The following is a 25978-nucleotide window of genomic DNA, read 5'->3' as shown; positions in this document are numbered from 1 at the left end:
CATTTATCTAAATATTTTAATTGGTGTGAAGCTTTTCATGCATACTTCATAATTCTTTAATTTCCTGTCCAAACTCAGGATTTACATGCATTGCAAAAGATCATGAAAGATCCTGGATATTGTTATAGGATTATGATAGGCAGGTGTTTTGTTTTTACTGACCACTGCTATCTTTTCAGTATCTCTGAAATTACATCTCTTCTCTGTTTGAGAGGCTATTTTTACCAACAAATAATGTATTAGATGTTATTAGCTATCATATCAGCAGAATTTCTACTAAAGACAATCTGACCAACTAAATGATCAGTTTCAACTGTTTTGCCTGAAAAGTAAAGGCAACAGTTTCCAAGATTCTTGGACATATTTGCATCTACCTCAAATGCTCCCTTCTCTTGGTTACAATTAATTAATAGGACTGGTGCCTTTTTACCTTCCTGGCCTTTGGAACAAAGCCATTCTAGGCCACCTGATATCTTTGGTCTGATTGAATTACATTAACACCACTCATAGGATCATCTGTGCAAAGAGTCCACTATCAATTCCTGAAGGGTCGGTGAACATATTTGCAAAGAATACTGTGGGAGTTTTGACTAGAAAACCTTTATAATGAAAAGAGGGAACATTCAGGCTTTTCAAGATGAGTTCAGTGGAACAGGTAAGTGAAACCCAGGAAAGAAGAAAGAGGGTTAAAATGTTTTCTTCTATTTTCCATTGCGTGCCACATTTTGGAAGCTTGTTTCTTCGACTATTGCTTGTTCTCTCAACGAAGTCCCCCTAGAGAGAAGTAGGTAGGAGCCAGATGAGGGCAAGTCTTTTTGAACTCACATGATGGTGAGTCATTAGTCTAGCATACAATAGATTGTGCACCTGGTTAATTCTGATTGTAGACAACTCTTTGAAATCCAAATGCACTAAATGAGAGGGGTATAAGAGCACCTTCATTCATTTCCATAGTACCAGACAGTTGCAGGAAAATTATCACCTGTTAACCCAGCTGCATATTCAGCTCTCCACTGGATTTCTTCAACCACAAGTTCAATAGATTCTAACACTGGGCAATTTTCAAATCAGTGAGGATTGTGGGTAGAGTATGAATTTATTTAGGAACAGGTTCACTTCTAGCTCAATACTAATTGTCATGTGTGTTACATAGTACCCACATGTGCAGAGGTGGATACATGTACACAAATGCATTAACTCTATGTGCACAATGGAAGAATTCTCCCCATGAAAATTCCATGTACACACCAAAATAACTAGTTCATAGTAATGGAAATCATGTTAGTGCTAAGGACTTGTTTTATTTAACAGTTCTTTTTTTTTTGCAGAATTATAATTGTGCTATGAGCAGAATATATTTTTCCTTCATCAATATGTTTCCAGAGAAAATATAATTATTGGGGGACATACAATAAATTATGTCTGCCCACAGCAAACATTCATCCATGTAATGAATAGGGCACTAATTTTCAACAGTTATTCCTTCACCAGGCTGCATTCCTACTTCCTCCAAATCCAGTCCAAAAATATGGACCTGGTTTGAAGGATGTAACCTTCTTCAGGAGGAAGAGAAGTTACAGGGAAAATGAATAATAAATCCTTTGTCTTCCCATTTCAGATATATCTTTGTGTCAGTGATTTCCATTATTTCTATTATAGTTCCTACAGACAATATTAAACTGAAATGATATTTGTTCAAGAAGCACTTCGAAAAGAAATGGCATGCATTTAATTAGGTCATATTTAAAACATTTGGACATAATTAATCTACTCCGGGGTGAGATTTGGTTTATTATATACATATACCTAATGTTTATGCTCAGTTTTCATATACATTACTAAGCCAGAATCCTTCCAACAATCCTGAAACATAAGTTTAGTTTAATTTAGTTTAATAAATTTATAGGCCGCCCAATCCCAAAGGACTCCGGGCGGCTTACAACAATACATTTAAAAATAGAAGTTAAAAGCACAAAAACATAGATTAAAAAGACCACAACATACATAAGATAAACTTACTGTGCCGCAGTTGACTATGGGACTCACAAGACATCTGTACCTATCCTGATCTAGGCCCCAAGAACAGATTCCAGTCTTGACACCACTGAAATTATCTCTGCTGCAGAAGATGAATTGCCAGATTCTAATATTTGTTTCTGCTACAAAAGGATATTCTGTATACAGCAAGCAAATGTGGATCACAGTGAACATGAAAATGGTAAGAAGCATAGAATTCTTTGATGTAATACATTATAGGTTGTTGCCTCTCTAAATGTTTTTCAAGCCCTGTATTCTTCCTTTTTATACTAATGTTTGTTTGTTTTTTTGTTTCTTTTAGCAAACATGTCTGACATATTTTAGCTTTTAGAAGAAGGATAGATACCAGGAAAACTGAAAAGATATAGAGTTAAAAAGAGAATGGTATCAGTGAACATATTCATTACTATTCAGGACCCTTCTTTCTTAATTTGAATGAAAGAATGGAAATAATAGTAATAGTAATACAATTATTGACAGTTCTGTCTTGAATATCTGTGCCTTGAGTTCTGCCTATGAACAGTCAATATAGTTTTCAAACCTGTCAAGTTAAAAATGGGTAGTAGCATCTTTGTTGGAATAAGTCTTCTACAAAACAAGCATGACAATTTGTTTTGGGGACACAACCATGATGTAAATTTGGGGTCGTCTCTCCACCATTGTTCTGTACTTAAACTCTTGGTTGTTTTAAGATTATTTAAATGCTTTTTTTCTTTTCGCTTGCTTTCTTTTAATAAATGAATATTTTGAAATTCATGATAGCCATTTTATGAATATTCAAAAGTTCCATCATATGTAAATTCATTTTTTGTTCCTGTTTCTGAGAATGTTCTGGATTATACAATTCACTGTAATCTGTTTTCTGTCACAACTTTTCAAAATTAAATCATACATACTTTGTTTAGAAATAAAATATTGATGGGAGGTGAGAATGACATACTGTTAAAAATACTATAGAAAGAAACCCATGTCAGTGTATAGTATCCAAAAGTCAGAGGGTGCCTGTGAAGATATTAATCCTGCAACATTAAGCCTTGCAACAAAACCAAGCATCTACTTTCCTCACACATTTATATCAACAGCATCATCATAAGCTCCAACAACTTTACACACTATCTTCACATGTTCTTTCTCTAATGGGATATATGCCATTATCCACCAGCAATGACATTCTGATTCTACAATAGACAAATCTTGAGACAAAGAACTAATGAACACAAATTTGATATCAGGGTTCAAATAAGGACAAAGGTAATCCCAGGACACTCTAGGTTAAAGATCCCAGGGTTACTGTTTTGGAAGAAAGAAGCCATACCACAGAGTGAGAGGCTGTGGAGCTCACATACATCAAAAGAGTATTTTGAAAGGCCTTAAGAGTGGCTTTTTCAACATATTACAATTGGTATTTTGAAGAGGTGCTTGTAATCTGAATAATTCTTATCCCAACTTGAAATCCTATACCAATTTCACCACTCTATACATGCCTTTTAATAAAATTTACTGTTAAAAGATGCTATCAGGCTCCTTCTCATCATCAACAAAAACTTTTCCTTTTAGAAATATGTTTCAAGCTTTTGCATGTAAATTCATATGAAGGAAACTTGGGTCTTTTAAAATGTTATCTTGTTATACAGTAAAATCTTATAATTGCATGCCTTTGTAGACATTTTTATTTCTCACTTTTCTGTTTGATTCCCAGAAGAGATCGCAGCACCTCGGTGCCATTTTTTAATCCCACTAAGGCTGCTTGTCTTTATCCTTGCCTTATTTCTCACTTTAATCATAGCAACAGCCATTGCCTTGAGTGGTGAGTACAAATTATTTATTAGGTTCTCAGTTAACAGTTTGCATTTTTCATGACTCTCCCACCAAGAATAATATAAATTGGATACTAAAAGTTGCATCTTGAATTATTGCTGTTGAAGTAATGCTAATAAAAAACCTCTCATGAGCTTTGTAAAGTAAGACAGTCACTAATAGGTGTAGTCTGGTCTTCCCCCATCTTGATGCGCTCCAGAGATGTTGGACTTCATTCCTCAATTATTCCCAGGAAACCTGGCCAAAGTACAAATTGCCTGGGAGATCATGGAAACTGAAGTTCAGCTACTTTGAAATGCAACCCTCAGCCCTGGGAAACAGGTTATTGCAGAGAGTCAAATCCTTCTTGAGACCCATTATATCATTTCGTTGTACTCTCACTTTTCCTAAGTATTTCAGGTACCTGCTAGCTTTCTTTCACAAAGTCAAGCACCTGAAAGTTCGCTAAGCTTTCAATCATTTCTATTGCTATACAAAAGTCAACATACATAGATTACCTTTTGGGGGACATGCAGTCACATTGACTACATATAATACCACCTTTATTTATCTAAGTATCAGCAAAGTTGAAGTGGCACTGGATTTTCCTCAGTCTCTATTTTCTTATGGAATAGTGTCTCATTTTAAGAGCTACCATAAACTAAGAAAAACTAGGGGAAAATAATTAACCAAGATTTATGGTTCACAAAAAGCTTTCAGTACAGAAACATATGGGGGACAATAGACAGGCTCACAAATGTCTATGTAAACATTTTTGTATAACATATGGGATTATAAAACATATGGGGAACAATAGACAAGCTCACAAATGTCTATGTAAACATTTTTTATTGACGGTGAATAAGTGTTAGCCATTTCACATTATATTTTGTTGCTGTATGAGGACGTGGAGGAAAAGCAAATGGGAAAGAAAGAGACTCTGGATGGAGAAAGTTAGAGAAAGGAATGGGTTTCTATTTTAGCTTCCATCACAAAACAATTATAACATTTCCTTCTTTCCAATGTTCAGAGAAAGAGAGGGAGGTTGCGCACATAATTCCTGTTCCAATTTGTGAGGGCCAATCGAATATCAAAATGTTGCTGTTTCATTGTAGATGGTATTTTGAATGAACAGCATAATAACATTTGTAACCACAGATGATTCTTCAATGTACCCTTTTTCATTTCTTCCTTATGCATCTCTTTCCTTGTACTTTTTAAAATAAATCTCGACCTTGTGTCGATTTAATACAATATGCTTTTTTCAGTTTATTTCAATTGCAACGGGAGGTTTCAGTGCCGATCTTCCTTTAAATGTATTGATCAAACAGCAAGGTGTGATGGCGTCTTCAATTGCAAAGACGGAGAAGATGAGTACAGATGTGGTAACATTCAGTTTTATTATGGATGTTATGTGCTATTTCCTATCAAGGATTGTTTTGAAGTGAAAAAGAATGACTACGCCAACATATAGAAATTTCCATATTATGTTTCAAGCTGTAGATAATATTCCACATTACTAAAAGGAGAAAAGTATTAGCTCCAGGGGACCCTTTTGTGAAGGAAATAATAAAATGCATACAATGTTTCCTTCTCAGTGAGTCTTTTTTTAATTTTAAAAATTTAACATTCCTGCCAATATGAATACATTTCTTTATTGTGCACTCATCAGAAACTACAATTTTAACTGAGCATGTGCAGAAAAACTACCATTTTATACAATGGTGGAAAGAGCTGTTGAGATGACCTTGAAGAAACTATGTGAAGGCAAAGTGATTTAAGTTCAAGACAGGAAGAAAACATTATAAAAAACTGAGTCCACTTTTTCTTTACTCTCTTGAGTTTAAAAGGAAAGGAGGAATAAAGTAGCTACTGTATATTTTCAAGTTTCTGTTATTTATTAATAAAGTAGTATTCCAATATTAGTTGTGGAGCCTGTTTCTTTCATCCAGCTTGCCACAAAGGGGTGACAAATGTTAAGAAGGTTCATTTATTCCAGAAGCAGCATTGATTGCAAAAACGTCTTTAAAAAATCACATAATAAAGTTATGCACAGTATTATATTTTACTTCCTGAACTAGTCTACTGGAGGTCTTACCCAAATAGCGTAAAGAGAGAAAAGCAAGAAGCACTTAGCCGCTGCAGTTGTCCTGTCCTTACAATAATTATTATTAAACACCTGGTGACTTTTTTTGTGTCTCCTTAGTCAGACTGAGCGGCAAAAGGGCTGTGCTGCAGGTGTTCAGTTTCGGAACCTGGCGGACTGTGTGTTCCGATGGCTGGAAAGACAACTATGGGAATGTTACATGTAAATACTTAGGATTTTCAAGGTATTACTTAGCAATTTTGTAAAGTCACAATGGAAACAAAATGAGTCAAGATGTAGTTTGAAAGTTTTTGCTATACTATATAGTGAATTAGCTTTTGCATTTGGTGCTTCTTTTTTAATCACTGATTTTGATAAGCAACAACACAATTTTCGAAGATATTCAAAAGCAAAACTTTGCCAAAATGCAACAGGCTTGGTGTTGCTGACAATTATGTCAAATCTGCCAGGAATTTTAGACACTATATGGCACTGGAGAGGTAGGTCTCTTTGCAATGTTTACAACTATGCAGAGCAGGGCACACTATAAAGTAGTTGTTGTGCTGCAAAAGGAAGAATTGGATGCTGATGCTGTAATATATGGAGAAGATGCTGGGGATGCTGATAAGAATGAAACTCCAGCTTTCTGAGGAGGTTGTAAATTTGCTATTCTGCATTAGATTTGTTTTATAGTCTATCCCAGATTTCAAAAATGAGGTAATATAAAAAGTCTTAAATATACGTAAGAGTTAAACAAAGATTGTACTGGAACATATTGGTTAATTCTTACCTTCTGCAGTTTTGTAAGTTCATCTGGCTTCCCAGTGGCTGCCATTGAGAATGAATTCCAGAAATATTTTGTTACTGCAAATCATTGGTTATCAGCTGATCAACTCACATCACCACAAAATGCTACTGATTTACGGTATGTTTTAGATACTTAGCTTCAGAAAGACATGCAAACGGGCTCCATGGGCTTCCATGGAACTGCAGAATTTAAACCTATATTATCTGCATGTATGAACCATCACATAATGCTGTTAGATAAGATGCCCTGTGTTACTAGTCCTTCACCATTTCTCAATTGGCAAATTGGTAATATGCATTGATTCCTGTTCTAAAGGAAATGTTCATTGATTTAAAATGCTTTCCCGTCTTCAATTGAATAGAACAACTAAAATAAAAGTCCTAATTCATTTCAATTCTCATTCCTAAGCCTTTGCAGGGGACAAGTAGCAATGAGTTTATTAAAATGGCCAGTCTCTTCCTGGAGTTAATTGTAATACATGTCCATGTAAAGTAATGTGACCTCTCTCATATTCAAACTCATGTATATAGTTTATTCATGATCTGGACATTCTTAGGATCAGAACACCAAATAATTTACATCTGGGAGATTCCATTTTACCCTATTGGGTCTTTAATATGGAAAGGAAGTGCTCATATATTAAATTAAGTATCTGTTTCCATATATCTATGTGGAAATATGTATGGAAATTCAGACTTCCAGTGATGAACTCATATTGCTGTTGGTGAAGACTATGCTGACAAAATATTTACAAGATTGAGCCAATAATCTTTCTTGTTAAACCAATCATTGCTAATCTAGTCCCTTTCAAATGTATTTTGAGTCTATCTCCGAGGGAGATGGGCAATTAAGAAATATGAAAAGGAAGGAAGGAAGGAAGGAAGGAAGGAAGGAAGAAAGAAAGAAAGAAAGAAAGAAAGAAAGAAAGAAAGAAAGAAAGAAAGAAAGAAAGAAAGAGAGAGAAAGAAAGATGGCAACTCTTAGAATTTCCAGCCAACATAATGAAAGCTATCTGGGAATTCTGAGAGTTGTAGTCCTAATACATTTGGAAGGGATGAATTTAGGAAGGCTGGTTTAAACTTATAGACTAAACAAATGGTATTTTGATGAATAAAGCTGGCAGGGAAGAACAAGTAATAGACTTTACTTTTTTCTATTTCAGAGAAGAATGTATTTCAGGCAATGTAATTGTCTTAAAATGTTTAGGTAAGTGATTTGGAAAATGGTATAGAATGTTAACCCAATTTCCTCACATGAACTAGGGAAGAATGCAAATGTTCAAGTATAAAGACTGGAAAAAATCATTATGTGCAAGTTTAGTTTTAATGAAGGGCAGCTATACAAAAGAAGATTATCAGTTTCAATTAATTTCTGTGAAACTTATGGAGGAGAACCTTCTGGTGGTAGCATGTTTGATATAACTGCAGTCCCCTAAAATGATAAGGGCAAAATAAGGATAACAGCAACAACAACTATTTACATAAATAATATCTAAATCATCCAATTCAGGATTATTCAGAACTAGAAAGATTTAATCTTTTCTATTAGATAAATTAAGAATGAGCATTTTATAGTGACCGGCATATGCCAGTGATTTTATTTTTTCATTCTGCCAGCATGTGGTACCAGGATTTGGTACTCCCCACGTATTGTCGGTGGAAATGTGTCCCTGCTCCAGCAATGGCCATGGCAAGCCAGCCTTCAGTTTCAAGGATATCATTTGTGTGGGGGATCAGTCATTACCCCACGGTGGATTGTTACAGCAGCCCACTGTGTTTATGAGTAAGCATCCCATCTAGAATACTATTTTCTACACATTTTGTGATGTTATCTCCAGTTTCCTGTTCCAATTTCCTTGTTTCAAAATGCATCCATATGAACTCTCTCACTGGATATTGTCTGAGTTTTATCTTTCTGGTCTTCATGGGTTCAGCCTATATACATGTTTGCCATTTTCTGAAAAGGTAGTCTCTCTATTGTTTTTTTAACCTGACCATGCTGCTTCACATTTGGCATCACAATAGCAGCAAAACATTAATATTTATCATCTGTATATTTTAGTTATATGTACTTTTCATTACAGCAATGACATGGAAATCAACTTTCCTTGATTGTTTTCCAAAATGCTGGTGTGATATAGAGGCAACTAATTATCGCCACCTTATCCTGGTTGGGCCTGAATGGCTGGATGTGGGCTATAAGAAACTTTTAAAAAGTGAATAAATATGATACAAAGTCATCTTAACAAAATGATGCAATTATAATTTCATATTACATAGGAAATATCAATTTGGTTTTGTGCTCAAGCTGTAAACTTCTGCAACAGTGCCAATAGAAACCTTATATTTTCTTTCTATTTTTCTTACAGAATCACTCTGAGTTATATTTCAGTGGCTATCTTCAAGCACGATGTCTATGAAGATTCTCAGTCATCCAGGTCATGGTTTTCCCAGAGATGCTTTTTCAAGAGCAACATTCTCTGTTTTTCCTCAAACGCATTTCAAAGACATCAGAAGTGAAGAAGCTTTTTGGATGAGAAATGAAACGTCTTCAAGGAAAAACAAAGAAAGTCCAGTTGCCTCTTGAAAAAGCACCTTTGGGATCATCTTCAAGCATGGTTTTGATGTTTTAATTTGAATTCTGGAGCTGATCAGGAGAATGGAATTATTTGCCAAAATGTCCCTGAATATTGCTATGAAAAGGTGATGATGATGGGAAATACAATATAAGACTTCTGCTGACACCGCTTGCAGAAGTTTATACAAGTAGTCCTTGATTTACAACTGTAATTGAATTTGGAATTATGGTCATAAGTCTTTGCAGTTGTAAGCTGAGGCATCACATGACCAGACCTTATTTTTCATCATTTTTTTGTGGTATTGCTTAAGCAAATGCCATGGTGGTTAAGTGAATGCCACGGTGATATGATATGATATGATTCATATGATTCTATATATTTGGAAATGAAATCTTTTACATCAAAACTTATTGAACATAAAATTCAAAACTCTACACACATCCAATTTTAAATGTTAAAAGATATTTAAATGTTTAAATGTTGAATTTCTTTTTATTTGCAATGTTTTCGCTGAAACAGTTTGTACCTACCAGGAGCGTGGAGTGTTCATGTGGGTTTAGTAATCCTGGAAGAAAGTCCTGTGAACCCATACTTAGTGGACAAAATTATATACCATAAAAATTATAAGCCTAAAACAATGAAGAATGATATAGCATTGATTAAGCTGGCTACTCCACTTGCACTAAATGGTAATTTTGACTCTCTTGATTTTCTTTTTCTCTTGTTTTGTATTTAAAATTCATATTGAGAAGGGTAGCCTAGATTTCTCACATGTATTATTTGCTACAGAGTTAGTATTCACTTTTGGAAAGAATATTTTATGACCATGAGAAGGTGAGACCTGTATGAAGTTAGAATAGTCTTTTTATGCTTTTCATTTCTCTTAAATACTGTGTACTTGCCATGGAAAGGAAGAGTAACCATTTCCAGAAGGCTTCTGCGCAGGTTTCTGATAATGTGTGATCTGATGCTCATTTTGCAGAAGCAGTTATGATAGACAGGAAGGAAGGAAAGGTGTGGGTTATGATTCTTATCTCAGTATAGCTACCCTGTGTGAGAGACTACCAAAACCCAATTTGCAGAGAGAAACTGTTTCATAATCTGTACAATTTTAAGAGTAGTTGAAGACAAGCCAAGAAGACCAAGAAACATGCCTTTTGTTCTTCCTTTTTTGATAACTTTGGGGTGATTGAGAGTTTGTTATATCTTCAAAATAAAATCCAAAAAGAGAAGTCACCTTCTGGTTGGTGATTCAATCGTAAGTAGTGGTGGGTTTCAAATTTTTTTAGAACCTCTTTTGTAGGTGTGGCCTGCTTTGTGGGAGTGGCTTGCTGGCCATGTGACTGGGGGGAGTGTCTTGCCAGCCATGTGGCTCGGTGGGCGTGGCTAACTTGTAAAATGTGGTGACACTCACTTAACAATGCTCTTGCTTAGCAACCAAAATGCTGGCTCAGAAACTCTGGCATTTGAAGCACACAAGTCTTAAAGCTGTCAAGTTACAAGACCCTTGCACCCCTAACCCTTTAGGAAAAAACCCCCAGGGGTGTTCAAACTTGACAGATTTAAGACTTGTGGACTTCAATTCCCAGAATTTCTCCTCCAGTCATGTTGGCTCAGGAACTCTGGCATTGAAGTGTGCAAGTCTTAAAGCTGTCAAGTTACAAGACCCTTGCACCCCTAACCCTTTAGAAAAAAAAACTCTGGGGTGTTCAAACTTGACAGATTTAAGACTTGTGGACTTCAACTCCCAGAATTCCTCCCCTCGCTTTTCATCTTGATGATGTGCAGATGGACGGGGGGAGGGAGCTGGAACCGGTTCTAAACAGCCATTTTGAACAATGATGAGAACTATCTTGAATGCATTTGGGTCAATATTAAAGGGGAGGGGGATATGACATTGTCATAGGTCTATACTACAGGCCACCCAACCAAGCAGAGGAAGTCGATGAACTTTTTGCTAGTCAGCAAACTAAGGTATGTAGGAAGCACACCACAATAGTAATGGGGGATTTTAATTACCCTGACATCAACTGGGAAACAAACTCTGCACCAAGTGGAAGATCCAACAGGTTCCTAACAAACCTAGCAGACAACTTTGTTCCCCAAAAAGTAGAGAAAGGAACAAGGGAATCAGCCATATTGGACTTAATTCTCACTAACAGAGAGGAAATGATAGAAGGTGTTGAAGCCACAGGAACCCTGGGGGCAAGTGACCATGCAATATTGGAATTCAACATTACACAAACACAAGTAGTAGAACAAAGTCAAACTAGAGTCTTGGACTTTAAGAGAGCTAATTTCAATAAACTTAGAGAGAGCTTGGGAAGAATTCCATGGATGAGAATCCTCAAGGGAAAAACAACTCAAGAAGTTTGGGAAATTTTGAAAAATGAGATTACAAAAGCCCAGTCTAGCACAATACCAATGAAGAAGAAAAATAACAGCTACCAAAAGAAACCAGCATGGCTGCATAAAGAACTCTGACAAATTGAAAGACAAAAAAAGATAAGTATAAAAAGTGGAAAGAGGGGGATATAACTAAGGCAGAATATCAGCAAATAGCTGAGCCTGTAAAGATGAAGTGAGGAAAGCTAAGGCTCACAATGAAGAAAGGCTTACCACAAAAGTAAAAAATAACAAAAAAAAACCTTCTTCCAACATGTTAAAAACAAGAAAAAAGTTAAGGAAACAATTGGTCCATTGCTGGTAGAAAGTGGAAAGAAGGTGACAAGCAACAAGGAGAAAACAGAACTATTTAACTCATTTTTACATCTGTCTTTACACAAAGGGAAAACACAGTCCAACCTATCAAAAACAGCACCACAAAAATCAGATTAGGAACACGAGTTGAAATAGGGAAGAAAATGGTAAGTGAGTACCTGTCTACCCTAGACAAGTTCCAATCACCAGGACCGGATGGATTACACCCAAGGAACTGGCAGACGAGATTTCAGAACCACTGAACTATATCTTTCAGAGATCCTGGAGCACCGGGGAACTGCCAGAGGACTGGAAAAGAGCTGATGTGGTTCCCATCTTCAAAAAAGGGAAAAAAATAGATCCAGGAAACTACAGACCTATCAGCCTGACCTCAATACTAGGAAAGATTCTGGAAAAGATAATCAAGCAATGAATTAGCGAACACCTAGAAGTAAACAAAGTAATAGCCAAAAGCCAACATGGGTTCGTCAAAAACAGATCATCTCAGACTAATCTTATTGCATTCTTTGACAAAGTGACAAAATTAGTGGACCAGAGGAATGCCGTTGATATAATTTACTTGGACTTCAGTAAGCCATTTGATAAAGTAGACCATAACCTACTACTAGATAAAGTAGAAAAATGTGGGCAAGACAGCATCACCACCAAATGGATTCGTAACTGGCTGACCAACCACACTCAATATGTAGTCCTCAATGGAACTGCATCTACATGGAGGGAAGTATGCAATGGAGTACCCCAAGGATTTGTTTTAGGCCCAGTACACTTCAACATCTTCATCAATGATTTGGATGAGGGAATAAATGGGGAACTCATCAAATTTTAAGATGACACCAAACTGGCAGGATTAGCCAACACTCCAGATGATAGGCTTAAGATACAGAAGGATCTTGACAAACTTGAACATTGGGCACTATCTAATAAAAAGAAATTCAATGGTGAAAAGAGTAAGATTCTATATTTAGGCAAGAAAAGCGAAATGCACAGATACAGTATAGATGGTACCTTGCTCAACTGTGAGAGGGATCTTGGAATCTAGTGGACAACCATTTAAATATGAGCCAGCAGTGTGCAGCAGCTGCCAAAAAAGCCAACACAGTTCTAGGCTACATAAACAGAGGGATAGAATCAAGATCACATGAAGAGTTAATACCACTTTATAATGCCTTGGTAAGGCCGCATTTGGAATACTGCATTCAGTTTTGGTCGCCACGATGTAAAAAAAGATGTGGAGACTCTAGAAAGAGTGCAGAGAAGAGCAACAAAGATGATTAGGGAACTGGAGGCTAAAACATATGAAGAACGGTTGCAGGAACTGGGTATGTCTACTTTAATGAAAAGAAGGACTAGGGGAGACATGATAGCAGTGTTCCAATATGTCAGGGGTTGCCACAAAGAAGAGGGAGTCAAACTATTCTCCAGGGCATCTGAGGGTAGAACAAGAAGCAATCAAGGAGAGAAGCAACTTAGAACTGAGGAGAAATTTCCTGACAGAATTAATCAGTGGAACGGCTTGCCTCCAGAAGTTGTGAGTGCCCCAACACTGGAAGTCTTTAAGAAGATGTTGGAAAGCCATTTGTCTGAAATGGTATAGGGTTTCCTGTCTAGGCAGGGGGCTGGACTAGAAGACCTCCAAGGTCCCTTCCAACTCTGCAAAAAAATAATAATCCAGATTTTAGAAATTATGCAAAGTATGCAGACTCATTTTCCCCCATTAATAGTATCATTTTATATTTTACTCTTTCATCATGTTCAGTGAAATGGTTTTATTTTATTAAGTTATACTGTTCTATCATTGTTGTATGTTATTATGGCACAATCAGCCAGATGTTTAGAATGGATTTGGCATTTTTATTCTACCTTCAAGTGCTTCCCAAGGATCTGGGCTAGGCAGATGTTTTTTAATGGTGTTAAAGATATTGTTGTTATTATTATTTGACGGGTTATGGATTTCTGTAGATTCAGAATTGGATTTTTAATTCAAATAATTTAAAAACTGGATGCTCAATTCAATAATAGGAAGTCTCTTGTCACTTTTCCAATCCTCTATAATCTCCCAATGCAGTAGTTTTACAAAAGTAGTATTAAAAAAAATCTGTATTTAATTTTTTAAAAGTTCTGAATCTTTAGAAAAAAGATGAGGGCTGTGATCTCAGAGTGGATGTTGTTTGCTTAAACAGGTCTTATAGAGCCAATTTGCCTTCCTAATTTTGGAGAACATTTTCCAGAAGGAAAAATGTGCTGGATATCAGGATGGGGAGCGACAGAAGAAGGAGGTATTCATTTAAGTTTTTGAAATTTTCTCAAACAGTCACATGTGAAAAATGAATTCAAGACATTCTCATAAATATCTTTCTATAAGCTTCTCAATAAACCCTAACCCTTTATTTCTAAAAGAGAAAATAAATTTATGAACACAAAATAGAAATAAAATTACTATGAGCTGTTATTGCTTTGTGTACAGGTAATCCTTAACTTACAACCATAATTAAGCCCAAAATTTACGTTGCTAAGTGAGAAATCTGTTAAGTGAGTTTTGCCCCATTTTATGACTTTTCTTGTCACTTTTATTAAGTGAATCACTGCAATCTTAAATTACTAACACGGTTGTTAAGTGACTCTGGTTTTTCTATTGATTTTGCTTGTCAGAAGGTCGCAAAAGGGGATCATAAGACTCTGGGACACTGCAACCGTCATAAATGTGAGTCAGTTGTCAGGCATCCAAATCACATGACCATGGGGATGCTGCAATGGTCATAATGTGAAAAATGGTCATAAATCACTTTTTTCAGTGCTGTTGTAACTTTGAACGGTCACTAAATGAGCTGCTGTAAGTTGAGGAGTACCTCTACCAACAAATAAATAGCTAGAAATGTGAAGATCATCTCCTGTCTCCTGCTTTATCTAAGGTAAAAGACTGCAGGAGATGTTCCAAACATCTGACAATACCAAATTGTCTACTTCCTACGTATAAATACTACACATTACTTTTGCAATATATGGAAATTTGATTAGTTTGATCTGAATATGATCAATTTTTGACTTTGCACTCCTCTGAATTTTGCATTGAAATTCCTGCTTAAAAATTACAGACATTAAAAAAAATGTTGATTTTTTTAAAAAAATGTATCCCACCATTTTATGTTGCTAAGGTGGCAAAAAAACATACTCCTTCCTCCTCCTCTTTTTCCCACAACAGCCCTGTGGAGTGAATTGGGTTAAGGAAGAGTGACTGGCTCAGAAGTGGTATTCAGCAGGTTCTGACCAGTTCTGGAGAACCAATAGTGAAAATTTTGAGCAGTTCGTAGAACTGGTAAATACCACCTCTGACTGGCCCTGCCCCCATCTATTCTCTGTCTCCTAAGTCCCAGCTGATCGGGAGGGAATGAGGATTTTGCAGTAACCTTCCCCTGGAGTGGGGAAGGAATGCAGTTTTTACAGTATCCTTCCCCTGCCACGCCCACCAAGCCACACTCACAGAACTGGTAGTTAAAAAAAAAATTCACCATGTGACTGACTCATGCCTAAGGCAGGACTAGAACTCACAGTTTCCTGATTACTGGGCCACGCCTTAACTACTAAACCAAACTAGCTCAAAATTGCACTATATTAGGACAAATCACAAAATGTGCATAGCAGAAAATGCTGTACACAAAAAATGCTTATCATGAAAAAACATATACATGACAAAAAATTCATTTTTTTAAGTTGCCAAAATTATACAGTAATTACTTTAGTTGATCATACACAAAATAAGTCAGATTTGGGAAGACTGCTCCATTCCTGATCCTAATTTTCATCCACTGGAAAGTAGTGGGAATTAACTTCACCTCTCTAGTTGAGATTCATAATTTAATGTTTTTCTCATTGAATGTCAAACATTTCTAAATTGTTTTGAATTAATTATTTTTGGATATTAAAATTCCTCCTTAACAAACAAATAAACAAAAATAGTTGATACATATGATCCAATATCTTATAAAACAGCAATATATAAACATAGTTAATGAATATATATATATGAATATAAGACTAATAAAATATATTAAATTGTAGGAAATCATCTTAGGTTATAGTGTATATTTTATCGCTGCTTATAGCTTTTTTTTTTACAAAGTCATCTTATCACAGAAATGGAAAAGCTAATTATTGTCTTGGGATATCAGGTGATACTTCAGAAACCATGAAATATGCTGGTGTCCCTCTAATTTCTAACAAAGTGTGCAATCATGGAGAGGTCTATGGAGGAATTGTAGCATCATCAATGCTCTGTGCAGGTTATTTAAAAGGAGGCATAGACACCTGTCAGGTAAGAACATTTCTTATTGCTACATGTCTAAATTTTATTCTTGATTAAATGTGTATTAAAAATATGAATTCTGCTGTCAGTCTTATGCAAACATACTATCTTTTAAAGAAGACCTCTAAGTGGCATTTGATGACAAATTTTCTTTATCTCAGCCATCGAAAAACGTCCATGGGTCACATCAGCCTGTGGTCAAATTATAAATGCATGCAAATAAAAATGATATAGGAGATGTGCAGAAACATCACTGGGTATATTGTAAATTAAGAAATTCACCTACTATGTTTTGTTTAGGAGAATATAAGAAAAGGAAGAATGGCAAGAATCGAAAGCTTAGCTGTTAAATATAGAAGAATTCAGTTTAAGTTTTTGGCAAAGATCTGCTCCTGCTTCTTACAGAAATATCCCTCTTCATATATGTTGCCTTTGGAGATGGTGGTTTGGGATTCTGGATGTTGTTTCCTATCTTTTATGGAGAAGCCCAAGTTGAGGGAGACAGTAGTAGAGAATAGCCATGATCAGCCTGATAGGCTATAATAAACTGTATCAGTGTTTCTCAACCATATCTGCTTGAAGATGTGTGGACTTCAACTCACAGAATTCCCTGGCAGCAAAGCTATGAATTTTGGGAGTTGAAGTCCACTCATCTTCAAGTAGCCAAGGTTGAGAAAATACTGAGCTATATGACAATGACAAAAGGAAGTTTCTTTTTTCATAAAACTTTTGTCAGTCTCTCAGAAAAGTCATGCTGTGAACTCATCACAGAGACAGTCTTCCTCTTCATTTGCAGTTGCTAAGCAGCTTGAATAAAAGCTTACAATTGTTTCTTTAATTAATTGCTCTACTGTTTTCTAAGATGGCAGTCCTTAAAGTATGAGGTAATTAAAAGGTAGCAAATGTTCTCCAGACTATATAGGCTCAGGTAGTGCAATATTTTTCAGGCATGGCCACATTATGTTTTTCTGTCTCTTTCAGGGAGACAGCGGGGGGCCACTGGCATGCAAAGATTTGAATACCTGGAAGTTGGTGGGAACAACCAGTTTTGGGGTGGGCTGTGCAGAAGAAAACAAACCTGGAGTCTACAGTCGCATCACCTCATATCTGGATTGGATACATGAACAAATGGAGGTTTACTCTCTTGATAGTTTCTTTTCTGGGCTTAAGCGTATTGTATCCAGTGGGAGCAGGCAGACAATTATGTTTCCTTTTGCTCATTTGCAACCTTTTCTCCGCCCCCCCTGGGGACATCAGTAGTGGGGGATAAAATAGTCAAGATGGTGGCCTCAGACTCCAACCCTTTTTGGCATCCATCAATGTAAAAGGAAATGGACTTCAATGATGTGGTTGTGTTTATCATCTTAATTCCTTCTTCCCTGCAGATGTTTGTGTTTTCCTCTGTTGTTGCAAATATGTGAATGGCACAACAGAAAGGGATTTTCTGATGTTATACTATATTAAGTTGGCAATTGTAGGGGCAATTGTTGAAATCCAGTTGAAATTGTTTATTGTGTGGGTGGGAAGAAACCAAACCCAACTCTTCATTTCCTGTAATAGGAAGAAAGACTTTGATAACATGCAAAGATTTACAGTATGCCATAAGGCTGAGTGCCAATTGAACTTTGATAGTATGGTAGTCCTGCCACACCCTAGTATGCTTCTATTTATCCAGGGATAAAATAGAAGAAAGATTAGATTTGCAAAGTTATGCTTAATCATTTCCTGCTTGGTTTTGCATTGCCAATCAGAGGCAATTACTTCAGGAATATGAGCACGTATTCTTAAGAGAGAAGCAGGCTTCATGCGAGGCACCTCCCAATGTAATATTTTACTAATCTGCAGAATGGCAAACAGCGTAAGAGTGATCTAGTCATCCGACTGATGCTATCACTCTTTTATCACTCTTTCTCAGCAGTCCTTGCTCAATCCTTAGACTATGCAATGGGTGCAGTAAAGGAATGAACAAGCTCTATTGTAAATGAAACAGAATCATAGCTCCTTATCAGCGAGTTATGGATGAACAAAAAGCTACACTTTTAATAAGTCCATTGAAAGAGTTTTAGAATGCAATGACAATTTAGGAAGAACATTTGTTGTACATGAAAGCTGCATCATTGTTAGCCTAGCACCTTTCCCATGATTGGTCTATGTATAGATCTTCTGATTTTAAGTCAACATCTTTCCATAAACTTTGGAGATGCTGATTTTGCAGATCTATGTAAATATGTTCACTAGTATTATCTCCATATGAACTCTCCACATACGTTTGACAGTAAATTGCATTAACAATGACAGCACCCTTCTGTAATGAAGAACATAGTTATCAACTATGTGGAATCATAACTTTTAGTTTTTTCAACCACAGACAAAGGAACAAGTGGTCAATTGATTCCCATGAATTACAGTAAGTAAGATATTTAAGTACTTGGACAAAGTATTTCAAGCCTCTAGGAAATTAACGGCCCAAGTAAATCCTGTCACTTCTGCTGCCCAAAGAGCACACTATAAACTAAATTTTATAGGCAATGTGGCAAATTACATTCCAGCATCAGTCAAGCTATTTATGGCCAAAATAGTTGCACAAATTTCATGCGGGATGCAACTTGGCACATATACAAACCTATGGGTTTATGAAAGCACTTAGGACTTTGTTCAGTATCCCAAAATGGTCTCCTAATGAAATCTTGATTTTTATCCATAGAGAGAAGAATGGAAGGGAGACAGTTAGCATCATCATCATCATCATCATCATCATCATCATCATCATCATGCATTCATCAAAATGCTCTACAATTAATTTTCAGCTTTGATAATTTTTGTACTTTTTAACAAAAGTGCTGCAACATTTCCTGTAACTACACAATATACTTTTACAATAGAGATTTTTTTTACCTTCTTTGGATGACTTTGTGCAGTCTGGAAATGAAAGCTTATCTGTAAACCATTGGTCCTTTAAAAAAAATATCCTATCCATAATCTGATTGCTTTAAAATGAAACCAGAATGTAAGATCTGGCCAAACTGAGCAGAACAAACTAAAGACATGTTTAAAGAATGAGCTAAGGTTCTATACCAAGAATGGAAGAAATACATATAAAAGGGGAGAGGAGACTACTGAATGCTACTGTATACTATATATGGAATTCTGATAGAAATACAGTTAGATATCAGTTGAATGTTGAACTTATTTAAATATATGTTCACTTACTTACATATTTGAACACAGCTTGGCTTTGGTACTTTGTCAATGTCGATGGTATTCAAATGGTGCTCCAATTGTTTTGGGATTGCATGTAAGGTATCCATGACTATGGTACTATCTTTGCTTTCTTTTGCCACAATCATTCTATTTCTATTTGCAGATCATAATGTTTTGTTATCTTCTGCAGTTCATTCTCTTCTAGTCTACTTCTCCAGGTATTGCCATGCCCTCTATCCAGACATTTTTGTCTTTCTTATCAACAATTGTTAAGTCTGGGTGTTATGTGTCAGATACTATTTGAATTCTAAAGTCCCAAAGCACTTTAACTTCTTTGTTTTTTATTACTGTATTTTTGGAGTATCTCCCCCCCTTCAAAAAAAGAGGGTGGAAATCTGGGTGCATCTTATACACTGAATGCAGCATTTTTGGCCTCCTGAAACCCCACCCCACTTATCCCATTTTTCACAAAAATGGATGTGCAGATGGTTTGGGATGCCTGTACAGTGCTCCCAGGGGCTGTGAAGGGCAAAAACTAGTGAAAATGGACCCATTTTTCACAAAATGGGGTTGTTTTTGCCCTCCCCAACCCCCAGAAGCACTCTGCAGGCCTTCCAAACCCTCTGCATGCCTTTTTTTGTGGCAAAAAAACAGGTGTGTTTTCAAGAAAAATGAGCATTTTTTGCTCATTTTTGCCCTCCCCATCCCCCAGGATCACTTTGCAGGCCTCTCAAACTCTCTGCATGTCCAGCTTTTCACAATGAAATGCGACATGCAGATGGTTTGGGAGGCCTGAAGAGTGCTCCTGGGGGCCGGGGAAGGCAAAACCCTTTTTTAATTTACCTCTTGGTGCGTCTTATACTCCAGCACAATTTTTAGTCCACAAAATTTGGTACTTTCCAGTGGTGGGTTGCAGGCAGTACATCCCGGTATGGGCGTACTGGAGCCTGCCCAGAGCACCAGATACCGTTACGGTACGGTACTCCAGAAGGTGCACCCATCCACCTGCGCTCCTTACCTGTCTTTAAAGTCTTTGGTGCTTCCACGCATGTGCACAGCATGTCCAGCACCTGTGTGACACTCTGCCGAGCAGCTGGAGTGTCACGAAGGCTGCGGAGGCATCACTGGATGGTAAGATGCATGCGCACATGCTGTGCACTTCCATGTGGATGACACCGGGCCCGTTCCAACCAGTACGGTTGGAACAGAATCTGGAACCCACCACTGGTACTTTCTGTATTTTATAGTCCCACTAGTTCTTGCTTGCAGGCAAATGGTACTTCTTCCAGTGCACCATTATTGCTACCTTGTTGTGCCTTTGTCATCAGTCTGGGTGATCTTTCTGCAGCAGCTAACCAGGTGATTGACTGTTTCTTTAGCTTTTTTACAGAGGTGGCACTTGTTGCTGTCTTCTCAATTCTGACTTTGTATGCATTTGTTCTTAAGGCTTAGTGTTGTATAGCCAGAATTAGCCCCTCTGTCTCTTCAATTTTCCTGCTCTTAATCATTGCCAGGTCTTCTTAATATCTGTTTTGCCTGATATTTTTTTAAAAAATGCACTGGCCCTGTTATAATTTGTCTTCCAATGTCTCTTTTCTGTTCTTCATTTGTTCTTTCTTGGAGGTCAGTTTGACCTTCTTGGTAGTTAGTAAGCCTTCCTGGTACACTAGCTTCAGTGCATCTTATTCTCTGTGTTTCAGATATTCCTCCAATGGCCTTTTTTCTCCTTCAACTGTCTGATTTACTTGTAACATTCCATGCCCACCTATTTTCCTTGATAAATGTAGTCCGTCAACACAGCTGCAAGGATGAAGATCATGATTCATTGTCATTATTTTTTCTGGTCTTCCTATCCAGGGCCTTTAGTTCCCCTTGAGTCCAGTCCACTCTTCTAGCGTGTATCTAAAGATTGGAATTGCCCATGTTTTAATTGCCTTGATGGTGTTTCCTTCACTGAGTTTGGACTTCTCCATTCTTTTGATGTATTCACTTCTCACCTTCTCTTTACTTCAGTATGTTTAATGTTGTCAGCTTGAAAGATTGTCAGGTATTTGCAGTGATCATCTCCATCCAGTCTCTTGGGATCTTGATTCTTTCAGTTTTCACTATTTTTCCCTCTTTGATGCTGAGTGTGGCACATTTGTCCAGTCCCAACTCCACTGTTATATCTGGACCACATATACAGACAATGTTGAGCAGTGATTCTGTTTCAGATGGTGTTTTCCCATAGTTTCAGATCATCCATGAAAAGGAGATGGGAGAGCCTGGTAGATGTTTTTGATGTTTAATAGATAGGCCCAGAGTTATTCAGTATTGTTAACAGAGGAATCAATGCAATTACAAACAGTAATGGTGAAAGTGAGTCTCCTTGAAAGATTCCTCTCTTGATATTAATTTCTCCCAGTCTTTCACCATTAACCAGCAACTGTGTCTTCCATTGTACAATTGATTTTTGCACAAATCACCTGATATTACTTACTGTTATTTGTAGGGACTTCATTATTCAATCATATAGAAGAGATTCAAATGCCTTCTTGCAATCATTCCACACTACATACAAGTTGGTCTTGCTTCTCTGGCAGTTTTTCAGAATCATCTTGTCAATTAGTTGTTGGTCTTTTGTTTTTCTGTTGTTTGGGTTTGCTCAGTTGGAGAGAGCTTGTTTTCCACTGTATGTTGTTGGACTGCATCAGCTGCCACAATAGTTAGCAATTTTAAAGTTGTTTGTAAGCAAGTAATTGGCCTGTAGTTGCCTGGTGCTGCCCCTTTTGTTGGATCTTTCATTATCAGGTACATTTTGCCAGATGTTAGCCACTCTTCAATTTCACCTCTTTGCAGTATGTTTTAAAACTGATTGGCAATGAATAGGTGTAGAGTAGTCAGATGTTTCAATCAAAAACCATGCAGTTCATCTTCACCCAGTACTAATCAATTCTTGATTTTCCTTGCCCTTTTCTCCATCGTTTCTGCTGTTATTACCAGTTCTTTTATTTCCATTTCTTTTTTATTCTTATCTGCCTCCTTTAGCCAATCTCCGTTCTTGTTGTATTTCTTTGGGTTATTCCATATCTGTGTCCAGAATTTCACTGTTTCTTCCTTGTCAGGTATTAAGTTATTCACTGCAGTTTCACAATTGATGGATTGGTAGAAACATTTCTGATTAGACTGAAATTGGAGATTCTGCCTATAATTTGCAACTCAAGATTTGTATCTGCTGATCTTCTTGGCTATAGCTGTTATTTGTTGTTAGCTGTTATCTTCCTCTTTTCTAATTAGTATTTCTTGATTACCGTATTTTTCAGAGTATAAGATGTACCAAGGTTTTGAAAAGGTAAATTAAAAAAAAAAATTTGCACTCTTCAAACCTCCCCAAAATGGCCTTTTTTTCCACAAAAATGAGCCCTTTTTTCCCCAAAAACGGCATGAATAGCCTTTAGGGGGCATGCATAGTGCTCCTGGAGCATAGCCCCCCCCCCCAAAATGAGCAAAAAATGTCAACTTTTTTGTGAAAATGGGCCCGTTTTTTGTCAAAGGAATTGCCTGCATAGCCTTTAGGAGGCTTATAGAGTACTCCTGGGGACTTGGGGTGGGGCAATTGAGCAAAAATAATGGTTAGTTTTTCACTCATTTCTGCCTTCTCCAGTCCCCAGGAGCTCTCTATAAGCCTCCTAAAGGCTATGCGTGCAATTCTTTTGACAAAAGCCTTCTACAGTCTCTGCACAGCCATTTTGGTGAAGAGGTGGGGGTTTTGGAGGCACAAAATGCTGTATTCAGTGTATATTCAGTGCACCCAGATTTTCAGCCTCTTTTTTGAAGGAAAAAGGTGCATCTTATACTCCAAAAAAATACAGTAGATTTTTTTTCGGTCTTCTTGTTCATCAATTTCTTACAGTAGTGGCATCTTTTAATGCTTGTGTTAGCTGTTTCTTTGGAACAAACTTCAAAGCAGGCTATCTTATTCTGTTCTTTTTGTACTGTTCTAGATGTTCAATTATTTTTTCTTTAAAATTTTCTTCTTTGGTGATAGAACTGGTTTCTGAATGAAAACAATTCAAATCTGTGTTGGCTTCTGCTACTGCCAACTCCCTCTGAGTTGCCTTTGGGGTCCATATGGCAAGTCTTTGATTTCTTTGCCTTGTGTAGACTTTTGTAGCTCTTCCAATGCTGCTTTTGTCAATACTTTATTTTGTATTATAAATCATTGATCTGCTAGTCTTTATTTTGTTATTTCTGATTCTGGATGTTGTTTTCCAGATGTAGTGCATTCATATCAAATATTCTCTTCTTGTTGGACTTGATCTGTAACAATAGATTATTATTTCTTTGTTTTCTGCCATTGTATATTTGTGATAAGTAAACACCCAGTAGTTCTGCAGCTGATGGCCCTGGTTGCTCAGCGAACAGTCCTGAGTCCTGTAGCCCATTTTTCACCAAATGTCCAGGAACCCCAATACCTAACTTGGTCCTTGTTGACCTGGGCAATGACCAAGCCAGTGTAAGTTTCAGTAATTTACATCTCACCATAATTTTTATGGGAGAGACACTCTTTGTCTGACTGATGAGATCTAATTGAACCTCAGGTATAGCTCTCACCTTCTTTAAAGCACACAAGATCCACAACCATGTCAAAACAGTGCCTCAGTGGGTGTTAGGGTAGCCCATAATTGGTCAGATAACACAGATTGTGTTGTCTTTGCTAGGAAGCACCAGAGTCAAGCTGTGTTCAAATCAGTATTATTATATGATTGCCACATAGTCAGAGAGATGTTCAGACTGGATTTGGCATTTCTGTTTGTCAATCAAGTTATTTCCAAGGACTTGGAATAAGCAGATATGGATGGTTGATGGTGTAAACCACCCAATGGGGTACTATGGCTGCTGGTAGACTTGAAGCTGTTATTCCCAGTGTTGATCCAGTGGCTTAACTATTACATCACATAAAGAGAAAGTCTATTCTGTCCTACAATAGGGAACAGAAGTAATCCTCTCCTGGGGAAAGGAATACCAATCTCTAGGATGATCTCACTTTCTGGTCCTCAATATTGACTAGATCCTCAGTAGTCCTGGCCTCTGGTTGCTGCTGCTAACTGCTAGTTTGGTATATAGTAAGGCCACCCTCATCCATGATATGGTGTTGGATGAGGCAGCTAATTAGGCATGTACAACCAGGTTGGGTCCAGTGGGGGATCTTTCCATTTCTGAAATATACCTACATGGGGTTTGAGTCTGACATCAATTGCAGTCTTGGGCCAGGGAGGGTGGGATTGTCTTCTGAGAAGACCTAATGATTTTTAGAGACACTGTGCCATATATTAGCCAAATATGAAGTACCATGATTGAGATCGGCCCCTAGGAAGCAGTTGGATTTGTTGCTGCTCCACTTTGTTGTGGAGTTGATAGTGGAATCTCCTAGACCACTAGTTCTTAACCTTTTCTTCATCATGGAAGAAAATACCTTTTGTGGCTATGGACCATGACCATGGATCCCCAAGACTTAACACAAGATTTAAATCATAACATTTCTTCAAGCCTTTGTACACCCCCTCCCTGTGACAACATCCCAGCCTCCCAGGGATCCATGGACCTCAGATTGAGAACCACTGTCCTAGACTGTTGGGTTTGTGAGACTTCAATCTGCTGTCCTGGGCCACTGAACTGGAAGTGGCTTGAGAGTTCACAGTCAAAATCACATGACAACTGCAAACATAACTTACACAGATGTCACACACGAGGTCTTTTTCCTTTTTGGGGACAGTCTCAATGGGATTTGAAAACAGGGAACGTTACAGTTAGTCCTTTGTCATGGTGTGGTCACACTGGGGTCTGCATGCATTCCCTTTTGAGAAATTGATAACACAACAATTTAAGAACTGCCAACGGAGTAAAGCACCTGTATTGCCACAGATTGCATTACAACCACAAGACATACAGTATTTAGAAATAGGAAACTTGCTTTTCATCTAGCATTTAAGAGAACTAGATTTCACAAGTAGTAATGTGTTTTAAAGGATCCTAGTACAAAGAAAAGGATAATAACAATTTCATACCATGGTTGCACATTGGGAACATGAAGTAATCCTTGCTTAAGACAAACCCTACTCAATATATTTAATGATATTTAGGGATGTGCAATACTACTACTAATAATAATAATTTCTTGGCCTGCCTAGAAAAAGTCAGAATACGTGGTATAAAAATTTCATCACTGGTAAAGTTCCATAAGAAAAGCGCTTTAAATAACAACAACACCAACATAATATTTTGTAGCTTCTAGAAAAAGTATCTCAAGTTTAGCAAACCTTAATTCTTCAAGAACAGTTCATGAAAGCAGAAGTTCCATCTTAGCCATAAACTGGATGACACTCTGTCATTCTCACCCCTAGAAATAAGAAAATAATGGGAAGGCACTTCCGAAAAACTTTGCCAAGAAAACTGCAGAGGCTTGTCCAG

The 25978-nt window shown here is 37.1% G+C and overlaps 1 protein-coding gene across 1 annotated transcript; it reads left to right on the top strand.

The window, feature by feature from the left end:
- Positions 1 to 637: 637 nt before the first annotated feature.
- TMPRSS3 (transmembrane serine protease 3) lies at positions 638 to 24381 on the top strand. The gene is made up of 13 exons (XM_032220380.1): positions 638 to 655; positions 2074 to 2218; positions 3737 to 3844; positions 5103 to 5219; positions 6041 to 6164; positions 6720 to 6845; positions 7891 to 7934; positions 8345 to 8510; positions 9826 to 9995; positions 14208 to 14303; positions 16194 to 16336; positions 17309 to 17461; positions 24289 to 24381. Exons 1-13 carry the CDS (start codon positions 638 to 640, stop codon positions 24379 to 24381), a joined length of 1503 nt encoding a protein of 500 aa, XP_032076271.1.
- Positions 24382 to 25978: the final 1597 nt, after the last annotated feature.

Source organism: Thamnophis elegans, chromosome 6, assembly GCF_009769535.1.
Source record: "Thamnophis elegans isolate rThaEle1 chromosome 6, rThaEle1.pri, whole genome shotgun sequence".
Taxonomy (NCBI): domain Eukaryota; kingdom Metazoa; phylum Chordata; class Lepidosauria; order Squamata; family Colubridae; genus Thamnophis; species Thamnophis elegans.
This window is presented reverse-complemented; position numbering and strand designations above follow the sequence as displayed.